The sequence below is a fragment of the Apodemus sylvaticus genome, chromosome 22 (genome assembly GCF_947179515.1).
Source record: "Apodemus sylvaticus chromosome 22, mApoSyl1.1, whole genome shotgun sequence".
Classification (NCBI taxonomy): domain Eukaryota; kingdom Metazoa; phylum Chordata; class Mammalia; order Rodentia; family Muridae; genus Apodemus; species Apodemus sylvaticus.
Genome location: NC_067493.1, coordinates 3,789,602 through 3,805,438, shown reverse-complemented (window position 1 = coordinate 3,805,438; position 15,837 = coordinate 3,789,602). Strand labels below are relative to the sequence as shown.

At 43.8% G+C, this 15,837-nt stretch overlaps 1 protein-coding gene and 1 pseudogene across 1 annotated transcript; one reads left to right on the top strand and one right to left on the bottom strand.

Annotated features, from left to right (window-relative positions):
* The window catches only part of LOC127673217 (zinc finger protein 431-like), a 34,179-nt pseudogene extending 33,463 nt beyond the window's left edge, over positions 1 to 716 (bottom strand).
* Positions 717 to 7,849: 7,133 nt separating this feature from the next.
* LOC127672667 (uncharacterized) lies at positions 7,850 to 15,398 on the top strand. The gene is made up of 2 exons (XM_052167967.1): positions 7,850 to 8,835; positions 15,359 to 15,398. Exon 1 carries the CDS (start codon positions 7,856 to 7,858, stop codon positions 8,744 to 8,746), a length of 891 nt encoding a protein of 296 aa, XP_052023927.1. The 5' UTR covers positions 7,850 to 7,855; the 3' UTR covers positions 8,747 to 8,835; positions 15,359 to 15,398.
* The last annotated feature ends 439 nt before the right edge of the window (positions 15,399 to 15,837 follow it).

The window sequence follows — 15,837 nt, the reverse complement described above, 5'->3', positions numbered from 1 at the left end:
ACAGGATCAGCACTCACATTTAGTGTTTTGAATTTTGTGTGACAAGAAAATTTCATTTTTCAGTCTAAATTGTTTGGGGATCTATAGGCTTCGTGTATATTTATGGCCATCACATTTTTCAAGTTGGAGAAGGAATTTTTAATGATTTTATAGAAGATCTTTTTCTAGTACATTGAACTGTGTGTTGGAGGGTTGAGACATGCTATTGGAGACAGTGGGGAAGAGGAATGTGATGCGGAATTCTGGGATAGTGTGTAGGGAGAGAAGTAACAACTGGACTGGAAAAAATGAAAGTAATAAATGTGGCAAGCCCCCTGACCAGCAGGGGAAGAAGACCACCGACACGAGGATTCTTCTCTGATCACACTTTATTGGAGCGCTTCTTGGTTGTGGGAGAGCTGGAGGCAAGGAGCGAGGGAGGAGGAGAGGGAGCGGCATACATAGGCAGGGCAGGGACTTCCCCCTGTTGATAAGCTAGTCAGGCTGGGATAGGTTGCAGCTGTTGCTGGGCAGACTCGTGCTGGAACATGGGCCAAAATAAAGGTGTTTACTGCACTCCTCGGCGCCATCTTGTAATGGCGAATGGTGTTAATCGCCACACTTCCCCCTTTTCTTTTGTATAAACAAGGTACTGGGCAAGAGGGCCAGACCGAAAATATATGTAGCCATCTCTGTCTTAGGATCGACCTCTCTAGTCCCTCAGCCTTACCCGTCATCGGATCACCTTGTCATCCTCAAGGTTCCATGTCTTAGGTTGGTCAGGGGACAGAGGAAGTTGCCCGTCTCTGAAACGGCTACTTAGGGTCAGCTCCCTCTATAATTGTGCTCAGGGATGAATAGTTGAGTGTCGTGCAAAGCCTCATAGATCTTTGTAGAGGCTAATCCAGGCTTGAGGGGACTGGCCAGCCTCCAGAGCTGCAAAAGCTCGAGCAATGATAACCTTTTCCGTGTTCCTGACAGCTCGCATTTTGCAGAGAAGCAATAGGGTTAAAAGTAATCCTGCCAGGCAAAACGCGCCAAACATGCCAACTCCGATCCACTCCTTAAAATAGGAAAAAGTTTTCACCATCCAGGTGCGAGAAAAAGACCAAAAATAATTTTCACTGGCATGCATCAGGTGAGTCAGCCACCACAGCATCGTTATTCTTCTCCACATTTTCATCGCTGAGATTCGCATCCTCCTCTCTTGGGCTTTCAACTCGGCGGGTCAGCCTCTCTGGAACCCAATTCGGGTCAGTTCGGTCCTGTGGAAAGACACAAACAGCTCCCCTGGATCTCTGAATCACAGGATCCGGTCCGTACCAGTTATTGTCCAGCACATCCTTCCACATGACGTGCATGCGAGGAGATGGAACTGAGTTTACGTGCCTGTCAGCAGCAGTTGTATTGGACTCATTAAGGTTTAAAAAGTTAAGTGTAAAAAGAGCTAGAGATGTTCTTTCTCGTGGGGTAGCGTGTTCAGCTATTCTCCCTTTTTGTTTTTGCAGAATCTCCTTGATAGTTCTATTGGCTCTTTCAATAATGCCTTGTCCTTGAGGATTGTAGGGTAATCCCAGATGATGAGAGACCTCAAGGCGTGCACAAAATGCTTGAAAACCACGGGAGGTGTAAGCTGGGCCATTATCTGTTTTTATGGCATGCGGCTTACCCCAGGCCGCCCAAGCCTCCAGGCAATGAGTTTTTACATGGGGAACAGGCTCACCTGCCATAGGCGTGGCGTGAATAATGCCTGAGCACGTGTCTACAGATACATGGAGATATTTAAGCCTCCCAAAATCGGGTACATGTGTCACGTCCATTTGCCAGAGGGATAAAGGCTTAAGGCCTTTTGGATTCACCCCGATATGAGGCGGGTGATGAAAAGGAACACACGATTGGCAATTCTTAACTGTGAGGGGCTGCCTATTGTTCCTGCAAACGCCATTACAAGATGGCGCCGAGGAGTGCAGTAAACATCTCATTTTGGCCTTTGTCCCAGCACAAGTCTGCCCGGCAACAGCAAGCAGCCTATCCCAACCCGACTAGCTTATCTACAAGGGAAAGTCCCTGTCCTGCCTATATATGCCGCTCCCTTTCCTTCTCCCTCGCCCCTCATCTTCAACTCTCCATTAACTAATCGGTACTCCAATAAAAGAGTGATCAGAGAAGAATCCTCATGTCGGTGGTCTTCTTCCCTGCTGGTCAGGGGGCTCGCCACAGCTGGTGCTGAAACCCGGGAAGTAGGTCCAGTGGACACGCCTGAGGGGCCGAAGAAGGATTCAGAACTCTACACATGGAGTGAGTAAGTCTCCCCAGGTAAGTAGTATGTGGCTCGGCTACCCTGCTGACCCTTTGATGTTTGCTGGATTTTTTCTCTGTGCAGTCGTGGTGATTCTTCTGTGTTACTGAAGATATCACCGCGTACAGTAGAAACCATAGTGTAGGATATTGATAAGGCAGCGCCGTGGTTCGCTGTTTCGGGCGATCTTAACCTCGGCTGCTGGGAAAAGCTAGGAAAAGACCTTGAAAGGGCAAAGCAGGAGGATAGAATTGGCCGAGGATCAATTCCCTTATGGAAGCTGGTCCATTCGTGCCTCAAGGACAGTAAGAACATGGAGCTGATTAAGCAGGGGCCCAAAGTCTTGGCTTCGCACCAGGATAGTCTATCAGAAGCCGAATCAAAAAAAGGGAGGAAGACAGGCCTGAAAAATATAAAAAGGAGAAAAAAAAAGGAAAAGAAAAAGAAAATAAAACCAGGGGAAGGTAAAAAGGAACCCCTGTATCCAGTACTGGAAAAGTTTTCTAACTTAGAAAAACACAAAAAGGGAAGCGCGCAAAAAGAAAAAAGTTGTAAAAGTAAAAGTAAAAGAGATACAAAAAGAGGAAAATATGTGGACAAAAGAAAAAGCAGTTGTGCCCCGGGAGACGAAGTACAAGTCACCCGGAGAGGATACTTTATATCCTTTAAAAGCAGTTGTGCCCCGGGGGATGAAGTACAAGTCACCCGGAGAGAATACTTTGTATATGTTTAAAGAAAATAAATAACCTTAGATCTGGCTAGCAATGACTCTGAGCAGGAGTTGTCAGAGTTGGGAGGAGGAAGAGTTAAAAGAGGAAGCAGCTAAATAGGAAAAATGATATGGGCCTCGGTGGATAGCCACCGTCCCTGCCTTATACTAAGGAGAGTGTGGCTAGTTAGCCTCGCCCTGCAGATTAAGGCAGACCAGGGGTGGGGAAGTTCGCAAAAGGAAAGAGGATTTACATAGTAATAAACAAAAAACAAACTTCACAGTTAAGTGGGAATTACAAGAAAGTTCACAACCCTACTTTTAAAGCAGCCTATTGCTAGCCTGCGTGGTTATTTGGGAAAGCAAGAGCTTGCTTTAAGTATAGCTCTCTCAAAGGAGCTCCACGGAGAGCTAGATCACACCTGAGGAATTTATGCAGCCTACTCGAGCTAAATTCTCTAGAAGAAAAAGTTATACTTTAAAAGTCAGAGACAGTTAAAAACGGCCGGACAAAGAAAATCCTGGGCTCTCCTCCCCTCCTACCTCTCTCTACAAGGTCACTGTGCTTTTCTCTACAAGGTCACTGTGTTTTCTTCCCTTCTCTGGCAGAACTCCCAGAAGAAAAAGAAGATAAGAAGTTAACTCTTAAACAAGAGAAAAAGCAGGTTTCTGAAAAGCAGGTTTTCCATGTACAAGACATGGTATTAAAAAGTATAATAATAATAATAATAATAATAATAATGGTTAAAAGCTAATTTTAAAACTCTCCAGGAAACATAAGAAAATGGGAGACGTCCTATTTTCTCTCTGAATCCTAATGGAGATATTCTTAGTTCTGGGTAAGTTATTTGTATCTTTTTGGGGACATTAAGTTCCATTTCTGTCTGTTGCCTATTTTTGGTGCACCAAAAACTTGTCTATATGTGTGTCAATTTATGTTGTCTATTGTTTGAGTGGCTGAATGATTGTTGTGTTTATGTTATGTGTTAAAAAGGAAACATAAAATGGTAAAAAGGGGGCGTTATTTACTGGCAGTCCTGCCAGTCTGCAATTTACACAGAAGAAGATGATTAAAGGAGCTTCACATTCTTAACTATGAGTTAAACACTGCTGGAGAAAAAAGCTACTTTTAAGAAGCCAGCAGTCTCAAACTTAATGGTTAATTCTCCTGAAAAAAAATTTCTACCGTGGTGATGGTTGGGTTCAAGGTGTTTTATTCCCCTGAAATTACAGCTGGAAAATTATATATATATTTGGTTTAAATTAATGAGATTTGTGTAATTGCTTCATCCTTATTTCTAATTGGTCTTAAAGGTATAAATGTTTTACATGCCTTGATTATAGAGTATTGACTCATAAGTTATTGGACATGATTCAAAATAAAATATAATGGTAACAAAAGGTAAGTTTTAAACTGATAATTTAGGGTTAAAGCTATCTTAAGCAACATGTGGCATGACAGAAGCCAAGAAATACAGGTTTCTAAGATATTTCTAAATTGATATAATGTTTTATGTGATTCTTATCCTAGAACTCAGATTTATAAAAATAAAATTTAAAATAATGTCTCTTCAATAAGTTACACTGTCATACAATCAAACACACAAGCTGATGGACAAACTTTGCAATATGAAAATAATGTGTTTGCTATTATTTTAAAGAGAAAAGATTGTTTAAAACTGGGTTTTGCTTTCAAAATTGTAGTTATGCTTTAATATTACAAGTTCCTTTTGTTATTTGACCTTCATACAATGGGGTCTAGTTACAGGCTATTCCTTGCAAGATTGCTGGGTGTAAGTCTGGCCTTATCTTACAGGCTTCACATAGAGAGTTTTGGCCAAAAGAATATTTTTAACAGATTCACACAGATATGGTTCAAAATAAAGTTTCAAACTTAGATCTATAAGGCATTAAAATTCGGTCTTGGATTCACACCAAATATTAACACAAGAGGCTAGAGTAGCCCTCAACAGAGTAAAACAAGGCTTACAAGACACAGTGTTGTTTCGCTACAAAGAAAAGGAGAAAATTGCTTTATGCATTTTGTCTACCTTTTTGCAGCCTACAGGCCTGCTATGGCAAGAAGGTCCCTTGTTGTGGGTACATCCTAAAGCCTCACCAGCAAAATCTATTGATCATTACTCTACTGCAATTGCTAAATTGGCCCTTCTAGAGATACAACAATGCCTACAGTTTTTTGAGAAGAATCTTACATCACTGATTATTCCCTATACTGCCTCTCAGGTGCAGATTTTGTGCAGAACAATTAATGATTGGGTCATATTGCATTGCTGTTTTGATGGATTAATAGATAATCATTATCCTAGACATCCTTTGCTTTCATTTTTTAAGGAACATCCTCTGGTGTTTCCAAAAGTAACTGCACAAGCACCCTTGCCAGGTGCCCCCAATATATTTACAGATGGATCAAAAACAGGTTGTGGAGCTCATATGATCGAGCACAATGAGCCCGTTTTGTGCCAATATCAGCCTGGCTCCTCACAGGTGGTTAAATTACAAATTATGTTAAAAGTTTTTCAAATAATGCTCCTTTCAATTTAATTTACTTTCAGATACTTCTTATGTGGTGAATGCTGTTAGGTACACAACATCCTAATTCTTTGATTGTGCCGTATACTGCAGCACAAGTTCAAAATTTTGGCAGCTACACCAATGATTGGGCGATTTTAGTTACCTCCTTTGCTGGACAGATTGACAATCATTGTCCAAAGCATCCAATTTTGCAATTTGCCCTGAGTCAGGCTGTAGTATTTCCACAAGTGACAGCCAGAAATTCACTCCCAGATGGAATCGTGGTATATACTGATGGATCAAAAATTGGTATAGGTGCTTATATAGTTAATAGCGAGGTAGTATCTAAACAATATAATGAAACCTCACCTCAAATTGTGGAATGTTTAGTAGTACTAGAGGTTCTTGAGACCTTCCCAGGACCGCTTAATATTGTGTCTGACTCTTCTTATGTAGTTAATGCAATTAACCTTCTTGAGAAAGCTGGGGTAATAAAGTCCTCCAGCAAAGTTGCTAATATTTTTCAACAAATACAATTTGTATTAGTGAATAGAAGATTCCCTGTTTATATTACTCATGGCAGAGCACACTCCGGCCTCCCTGGTCCTATGTCACTAGGAAATGAATTGGCGGATAAAGCCACCAAGATCGTGGCTGTTGCACTGTCTTCCCAGACAGAAGCTGCAAAAGAATTTCATAAGCACTTTCATGTGACGGCTGAAACATTACGTCGCTGTTTTTCATTGATTAGAAAAGGAGCTAGAGAAATAGTTACCCAATGTCAAAATTGTTGTCAATTTTTGCCTGTGCCTCACATGGGAATTATCCCACGGGGAATTCGACCACTACAAGTATGGCAGATGGATGTCACTCACATCCCTTCCTTTAGAATATTTCAATATTTGCATGTTTCTATTGATACATGCTCTGGCATTATGTATGCTACACCTCTAACAGGAGAAATGTCCTCACATGTTATTCAACATTGCCTCGAAGCATGGGATGCTTGGGGCAAACCCAGACTCCTTAAGACAGACAATGGACCAGCATATACTTCTCAAAAATTTCGACAGTTTTGCAGTCAAATGGATGTGATTCATTTAACTGGCCTCCCATATAATCCCCAAGGGCAAGGTATTGTGAAACGCGCCCACCACACTCTTAAATCTTACATAATTAAGCAAAAAGGGGGAATAGCTGAACATGCTACCCCACGAGAAAGAACATCTCTAGCACTCTTTATACTTAATTCTTAAATCTTAATGAGTCCAATACAACTGCCGCTGACAGGCACGTAAATTCAGTTCTATCTCCTCGCGTGCACGTCATGTGGAAGGATGTGCTGGACAATAACTGGTACGGACCGGATCCTATTTTAATAGGATCCAGGGGAGCTGTTTGTGTCTTTCCACAGGACCGAGCTGACCCGATCTGGGTTCCAGAGAGGCTGACCCGCTGAGTTGAAAGCCCAAGAGAGGAGGATGCGAATCCCAACAACGAAAATGTGGAAGAGAATAACGATGCTGTGGTGGCTGATTCGCCTGATACATGCCAGTGAAAATTATTTTTGGTCTTTTTCTCGCACTTGGCCAATACCGGTGCCCGTGCATAATGAGTCTAATGTTTTTCCTCAATTTTACTCCACCCGATGCCATTATGGGGTACCTTGTAAATCTAAAGATCAGACCGAACTGAAGATGCAAGTTTTTAACCAGACTCGAGTTCCATTGGCAGGAACACTTTGTTTTTCCAATTCTTCTCAGTCCCCATGTATCCGAATCCAGAGTCAAACACTGGCAGCTTTTGATGATCCACTTAGATACCTGCAGCCAGGCCTTTCAGTCAGGATGCTGACTGAGGCGTTATCCAGCATCAACAATGGCATACAGTCAGGCTCGGGCGATGGTGGCCATGGCTCAGATGCAGTTAACACTTATACCTTTTGGATGAATATGACATCACTGATACCCATGATCTTTAAGGGCAATGGTAGCGGAACATATAATGGGTCTATACCTACTCATCCGTGTCCAAATCTCCTCCCTGATTACCCACCTGAGTTTTTACACTGCAGGGGACACTTTGATAAAGTGTTCCCCATCTCACCTGGGCTCTGGTTTGCAACTGAACTAGACAGATACAGGTATCTTAACAAATCCACAAAGAGAGGATGGCCTTTATCATCCTGGACCCTTATTAACTCTAAGGGTGCAGTCTGTGATCTCTCGCCTATAGTCAATTTGGAAAATAGTAAGGTAGATCTGTTCAATGTTTCTGGAGTCCTAAACTCCACTACTATTAGGCTTGTAGTTAATAGTCTTCATAAGCAACATAATATGACATTCTCTAGAGGTCGCATGTGTGTAGATCCTCCATTTTTGTTTTTGCTGTTTAACTATTCCTCTCCCATAGTGGATTGCAAGAATCAAAGTTGTTACATCAGTCAGTGTTGGAGTAACAGAAAATATGATTCAGCACTAGTAATGGGCATGCCTACCCTAGTACCTATCCCCGTTAGGGTTGATCCAAATGAATTTCCCTTGGTTACCTTGTTTAGACAGAAAAGAGATTTTGGCATCACGGCCGCAATAGTCACTGCAATAGCGGTTTCTGCAGCTGCGGCGGTCACTGCAGGGGTTGCCATGGCTAATCAGGTACAAACAGTTACTCAAATTAATGAAATAGTACAGAAGACCTCTACTGCCTTTTCCTCACAAGAGAAAATAAATGCTCATTTTGCATCAGGAATCTTAATGCTCAATAAGAGAATAGACCTCTTAGAGGTAGCCTTACAAGATTTATTTGATGTCATCTCTACAAGCTGTGTAGACAGAACTCCCCACATCTGCGTAACACCCTACTCTGCGACCCTCAATGAGTCTAAGCAGTTGTCTAATATTCTGAGTGGAAATTGGTCCAGAGAATTCGAGCAATTACAAGCTAATTTCAGTTATCGCATTCATGTGCTTAACAGCACCAAGGTAGAATTGGTCACTATAGGACAATTTTCAGATTGGATGGTAAAAACCTTTTCCTATTTTAAGGAGTGGATAGGAGTTGGCATGTTTGGCGCGTTTTGTCTGGCAGGACTATTTTTAACTCTATTCCTTTTCTGCAAAATGCGAGCAGTTCAGAACAGGGAAAAGGTTGTCATTGCTCGAGCCTTGACAGCTCTGGAAGCCGGCCAGTCTCCTCAAGCCTGGATCAGCCTCTACAAAGATCTCTGAGGCTTTATTACTCAGGCATTTGCAGCCCTGGAATTATGCTCAAGCATTTAGATAGCTGACCGGACAGCTCTTGCACGCCCGGAACTCAGGTTCATTACACTGGGCAGAGTGTCCAACACAGCACCCAAGGAGGGTTGATGAACAAGGTATCGCACAGAGGGCCACTATCCCTCTGAGAGACATGTCGTTCCACATAAGGGTTGCCTGCCCAAGTATCCCTTTCCCAGAAAAACGGCAGAGGACAGGTCGAGAGTATCTCGGGCTCCAGAATAGGCCTAGGGATTACTCCCATACATGGTCTGATAAAAGGCTGGGAGGTACGACCACTGTCTCTACTCTCTCAATTGGGAGATATATTTGCTGCATAACAAAACAAAAGGAGGGAGATGTGAGGGGCTGCCTATTGTTCCTGCAAACGCCATTACAAGATGGCGCCGAGGAGTGCAGTAAACATCTCATTTTGGCCTTTGTCCCAGCACAAGTCTGCCCGGCAACAGCAAGCAGCCTATCCCAACCCGACTAGCTTATCTACAAAGGAAAGTCCCTGTCCTGCCTATATATGGCGCTCCCTTTCCTTCTCCCTCGCCCCTCATCTTCAACTCTCCATTAACCAATCGGTACTCCAATAAAAGTGTGATCAGAGAAGAATCCTCGTGTCGGTGGTCTTCTTCCCTGCTGGTCAGGGGGCTCGCTACACTTAACTATATCTCTTGCCATATTTCTGGTATTATGAAACTTTAGTCTTAAAGTATTTGCTGGGACATGATATAAGTCATGAAAATGTTTTGCAGATTCAAAAGGATCTATAGCCACCATAATTGTTTGGCGTGTTGCTCTATCCACGATATCATTCATGGTGCTCAATGGTCCTGGCAGAAGGGAATGGGCTCTAATATGACCAATATAAAAGGGATGTCTCCTTTGTAAAATACAGTTCTGAATTTGTACCAAAATAGGAGCCACCATACTAGAGGGATGGATAGCAGCGGCTACTTCTAAAGTTGAAACTGCATTGACAACATAAAGCGAATCTGAAAACAAATTAAAAGGTTCTTCAAAGTGTTTAAACACTTCCAGGTTCTTAATGACAAAAATTGGAGTATTCCAAGGAGAGGTAGAAGGCTCGATGTAGCCCAAAGATAGTTGTTCCTTCACTAAGGTCTCAGCTGCTAGGAGTTTTTCTTGGGATAGGGGCCACTGAGGCACCCAAACAGCCTGTTTTGTAGTCCAAGGAATAGCTAATTTTTCCTCAGCGGCCCCTAGGAAAAACCCAGCCCTTTTCTATCTTGCTTCTGATTAGTCTTGATTGGGGATCTCCTGCCTTGCAATCTAGCCCCAAGACCTTCTCCTGGTATATATCCTTGTTTTCTCATCATATGTCTGCTGGCCTTGGAGTAGTCATTAGTTAATATTAGGTTCATTTGTTGTTGAATGTCTCGTCCCCAGAGATTAATGGGGAGATCAACAACGAAAGGCATGACTCTTCCTTGTTGATCCTCAGTTCTCCAATGTAGTTCCCTAGCGCTAATAGAGGGCGCTTGTGCATACCCCGGGCCTTGCAACGTATGAGAGGAAGTCTGCAGAGGCCAATGCTTGGGCCAATCTCGGAGCTTCATGACACTCTGATCTGCACCTGCATCTAAGAGGCCTGAAAAGGTCTTCCCTTCGATCTCTAAGTTCAGGATAGGTCTATCATTTAACTCGACTGAGAGGCAAGCCAAATCAATTCCAGTAGAGCCAAAACCCTTCCCCTGGCGCTCCTGTGCGTTAGCAGGAAATCTATCATGTAAAGATGGCAGGACGAGCAACTGAGTGATCCTGTCTCCCGGGGCTATGGAAATGATGCCAAAGGGAGCATGACACATTACTTTAATGGTTCCCGTATAGTCAGAATCTATCACCCCGGGGAGGACGAAAAGCCCTCTCATAGTCGAGGACGGGCGTCCCAAGATAACGCCGACCGTTCCTTTTTCTAGAGGTCCGGTCATGTCTGTGCTTACTGCTTGCACACCCATCTTTTTTGTCAATACCAGTCTGGCGGTGGCACGGAGGTCCAACCCTGCGGAACCTGGTGTTGCTCTCCTGGGGGTAATGGAGGTCTCATATTGGGTTCCTGAACTGCCCCAAAGATTTTTGGGCCCTGGGGACGGGGGCCCCCGCTTCCCGTTTTTTGTCTGGAATGCGTTCTGGTGGATGGGCTGCCCATTAATGTCCTTTGCTGATCGGCACTCATTAGCCCAATGTTTTCCCTTTTTGCATTTTGGACAGGTTCCAGGTGCCCGAGTCGTGCTGTGACTAACTTGTGGGCGTTGTTTCTTAAAGTGACCAGTCCGACCGCAACCAAAACAAGCATCTGTCCCTTTTCCTTGAGTCCTATGAGTTGCCGCTACGACCGCAGCAGCCAATCCCGCATTAGTCAAGGGTCCACTGATCTCCCTACATGCTTTCAGCCAGGTGTCAATCCCCCTTCCTTTCCAGGGCGTGATCGCCCGTCTACACTCTTTAGTGCATTGTTCATACACAAGCTGTTTAACCAAGGGTGCAGCTGTTTCTGAATCTCCAAAAACCTTCTCCGCGGCTTCCATCATCCTGGCCACGAACTCCGAGAATGGCTCATTAGGTCCTTGCAATATCTTTGTTAGATTTCCAGCCACCTCACCCTTTTTTGGCAAGGCTTTCCATGCTCTCTGATAGATATCATTAATTTGAGCATAGACCTCTATTGGGAATTGTGTTTGATTTGCTGCCCATCGGCCTATTCCCAAAAGCATGTCAGCATCCCATTGGGAGTGCTGATTCTGTGCATTTATTCGGGCCTGGGCTTGGGCTGCATCTGCAACTAGGGACTTATAGTCCAGGTATTGTCCGGTGGACAGACTTGCTCTGGCGACCTCGGACCAATCTGATGGAGTGAGAGGCTGACCTGCCAATCTGCTCAACAATGTATGAATATAACTGGCATTTGCTCCATAAGTCTTTGCCGCGTCAACAAGATCTTTCAATTGTTTATAAGGTATAGGCTCATAGTATCTATCATTAGTTTGTGGATTTTGAAAAACAGGAAAAGCAGACGCGAGGCGTTCCCACGTTCTTTTTCCTATAAAGTGCCACCCCCCACCAGAAGGGTGATACGGGGGTGGAGCCAGGGTTGCGCACGGGGCCGAGGGCGCCACTGGTCCCGTGCCTGTTCTGGCTTTATTCAAATTTGGTTGCCGCCCATAACGGTCGCTCTCATATTCTGCGGCAGCTTCCTCAAGCTCCTCTTCTTCCTCCTCTGACAATCTCTCCTCTTCTGATTCCTCTAATATTTCTAAGTTAGCAAACTCTTCCAGTACTGGATATAGGGGTTCCTTTTTACCTTCCCCTTGTTTTATTTTTCTTTTCTTTTCCTTTTTATCCTTTTTGTATTTTGCAGGCCTGTCTTCCTCCCCCTCTTTTGATTCGGCTTCTGATAGACTATCCTGGTGTGTAGCCAAGGCTTTACGCCCTTGCTTAATCAGCTCCATGTTTTTACTGTCCTTAAGGCACGAATGGACCAGTTTCCATAAGGGAATCGATCCTCGGCCGATCCTATCCTCCTGCTTTGCCCTCTCAAGATCTTTTCCTAGTTTATCCCAGCAGCCGAGGCTAAGATCGCCCGAAACGGCAAACCAAGGTGCTGCCTTATCAATATCCTTCACTATGGTTTCTACTGTGCGCGGTGATACCTTCAGTCCTCGCTGTTTTAGCAGACCAGGTATAGGGGCCTCAAAGTCACAGGTGCCAGGTCCGGCCCCCAAGTTATTACCCATACTGCCCACTTATCTACGAGGGACTTACAGTACAGCAAGAAACGCCGCTTTATCTACAGCGGTCTTACTTTCGTTTCAAGCCCAACAAAGGCACTCAGCACCAGGTTTGTGACAGCGAAGCCAAAATCAGCACAAAAGAGTTACCACGACTGCACAGAGAAAATTCCGGCGATCACCAAAGTGTCAACAGGATAGCCGAACCACATACCTGGGGAGACCTACCGACATCGCCGCTCCGTGTGTAGAGATCTCAATCCTTCTTCGGCCCCTCACTTGGGTCCGCTGGGAGCAAGAATTCCCGGGTTTCGGCACCAGCTGTGGTGAGCCCCCTGACCAGCAGGGTAAGAAGACCACTGACACGAGGATTCTTCTCTGATCACACTTTATTGGAGCGCTTCTTGGTTGTGGGAGAGCTGGAGGCAAGGGGCGAGGGAGGAGGAGAGGGAGCGGCATATATAGGCAGGGCAGGGACTTCCCCCTGTTGATAAGCTAGTCAGGCTAGGATAGGTTGCAGCTGTTGCCGGGCAGACTCATGCTGGAACATGGGCCAAAATAAAGGTGTTTACTGCACTCCTCGGCGCCATCTTGTAATGGCGAATGGTGTGGATCGCCACAAATAAAAACGTAAATAAATAAATAAATAAAACTGAAAGATCTCCCATGTTCAAGAATATGTAAACTTAACATAATATGAGGTCAGCAAACTAAAAGCAATCAGCAGATTTAATACAAGCCCCCTCAGAATTTCAACTCAAATTTTTGTAGATTTTTTTAAGGACCATACTCAATTTCATAGGTAAAAACAAACAAACAAGCAAACAAATACCTCTAGGATAACTATAACATTCCTGGACTATATATAAATGAATTCCTGGAAATAAGACCATCTTTTCTTTTAAGTTTTCTCATGTCCCTGAATGGATCTTTAAAAAATGATGCAGTTCAGATTGAATGTCTACATGTCGGAATGATGCAAACATGTGTATGATACTAAATTAATCTGAAGTCTATGTGGTTCAAAGATCTTAACAGCAATGTGGTAGAATAAAAAGTGGAGAACAAACTTCCACTCACTGCCACAGGAAAGCAGCTTCTGAACAGAACACTAAGACTGCAGGCACTAAGAACACACACAAGCAAGTCCTCTTACTCTGCTCTGAAGGCAGAAACCATGCTCCACATGCAAATCCTTCTCCCATGACCAGTTTATATAATTCGATAGGAAAATGAGTGCTGACACAACCATTTAATCTAAGAATTTATTTAGTTTAATTAATATAAATGCACGGTCATTGACCTAGGGGACAAAATTGTGGCATCAAGGCCTCCTGAGCCAGCCAAACATAGGACAACTTGTCTCAGATTCATTTTTCTAAACTGCTGCAGGTATAGCTGTTCTAGAATAATATCCCTACTCAAGTAGAAATCACTGCATGGTGGCTTGTGCTTTTAATCTCAGAAGGAGGGAGTCAAAGAAACGGAGACCTTTGAAGTGAGTAACCTTGGTCTACAAAGTGATTTTCAGAACAGCCAGGGTTACACAGAGTAACACTATGTGGTCGCTATTCTTTGTTGTCAACTTGATTAAATCTCAATTTAAGCAAAATCCACAACTTGAGGACACACATTCAAGGGATTTTGTTTAATTTATAGAAAGTTATCAGTGGGGCTAGAGAGTTGGCTCAATGGTTAAGAGCACTGACTGCTTTAATAAAGGTCCTGAGTTGAAATCCCAGCAACCAGATGGTGGCTCACAACCATCTGTAACGAGATCTGACACCCTCTGCTGGAGTGTCTGAAGACAGCTACAGTGTACTTACATATAATAATAAATAAATCTTAAAAAAAAGCAAGAACGTTATTAGTGTCTTTGAAGTAGGAAGACTTGACTTAATGCAGATATTTTTGAGCTTGAAAGAAAGAGACCTTAATCTGGATATAGAGCAAGAAAGCCACAGATTTTTGTTATTATGGTTATTGTTGTTGTTGTGGTGGTGGTGGTTGTTGTTATTGCTATGAGCCAGTATTTGTCTGTAAATACCACTGGCTCTCCAAGAACTCACTTTGTAGACCAGGCTATTCACAGAGATCCACCTGCATTATTCACTCCCATAATGATTGGATTAAAGGTCTGAGTCACCACACCCAGCAAAAGAAATTCATCTTTAATCCAGAGATTGAATCTGAACACACACCTTTAGGTTGGCCATGCCTTCTTCTTGAGAACTATATAAAAACACAGAGGTAGAAAGTTTTCACATTGCCTGCTTCATCTCTTCTAGGTAGCAAGTCTTATTACTTTGTTGGCATTCATTAGAGTTATTTGTATGTGATTCCATCTTCTACTGAAGACCAGTTGAGATGTCCAGGCTCTGGGACTGATAACTTCAGGATTCTTGGATTTTGCTTCCCATCCAACTGTTGTGGAATAAGGCAGACTGCATCCTGTAAGTCATTCTTATATAATCCCCTATCAGAAAAAAGACACTGAGTGAGAGACCATTCTACATGATCTTTTAATCTCTAAAACAAGCCCTCCAAGTAGATCAACTCCACATGTCTTGCTGTCATCTTGGAACTCTCTGGCTGTCTCCTATTTCAAAGAATGGGTGGGGGTTGGATTGTTTGGCATGGCCGTCTGCTGTGGACTGGTGTTTCTCCTATGAAGGGTGTGCAGACTCAGAACCCAAAATAAGAGAGACAAGGTGATTATTACCCAGGCGCTTGCAGCCCTGGAACATGGGGCTTCCACTGATGTATGGTTAACTATGCTCAAGCAATAGATCGCTGACCGGACAGCTCTTGCACACCCGGAACTCAGGTTCATTGCACTGGGCAGAGTGTCCAACACAGCACCCAAGTAGGGTTGCCTGCCCAAGTCTCCCTTTCCCAGAAAAACGGCAGAGGACAGGTCGAGAGTATCTCGGGCTCCAGAATAGGCCTAGGGATAACTCCCGCAAATGGTCTGATCAATATTTTTGGCTGGGAGGTGCGACCACTGTCTCTACACTCTCTACTGGGAGATCTATTTGCTGCATAATAAAACAAAAAGAGAGAGATGTGAGGGGCCGCCCGTTGCTCCTGCAAACTCCATTACAAGATGGCGTTCACATCTAGCTAAAATGTATCATTAACCGGCGAACAAATCAGTGCGCATGCCTGAAGTGATTTAATGTCCTTCGGTCTCTGCCTACCTCGTGGTGTAATATGGGCTGATGAGCAGCAACCAATTCGGAAGTGCCACGTCCTAGGCGGGCTTACCAGCCTATATAAGGGACGGGTTTTCAGACCGTTGGAATC

What these genes read in the sequence shown, in the direction of transcription:
- LOC127672667 (XM_052167967.1), top strand. Translation starts at nt 7,856, where the DNA reads ATGACATTCTCTAGAGGTCGCATGTGTGTAGATCCTCCATTTTTGTTT.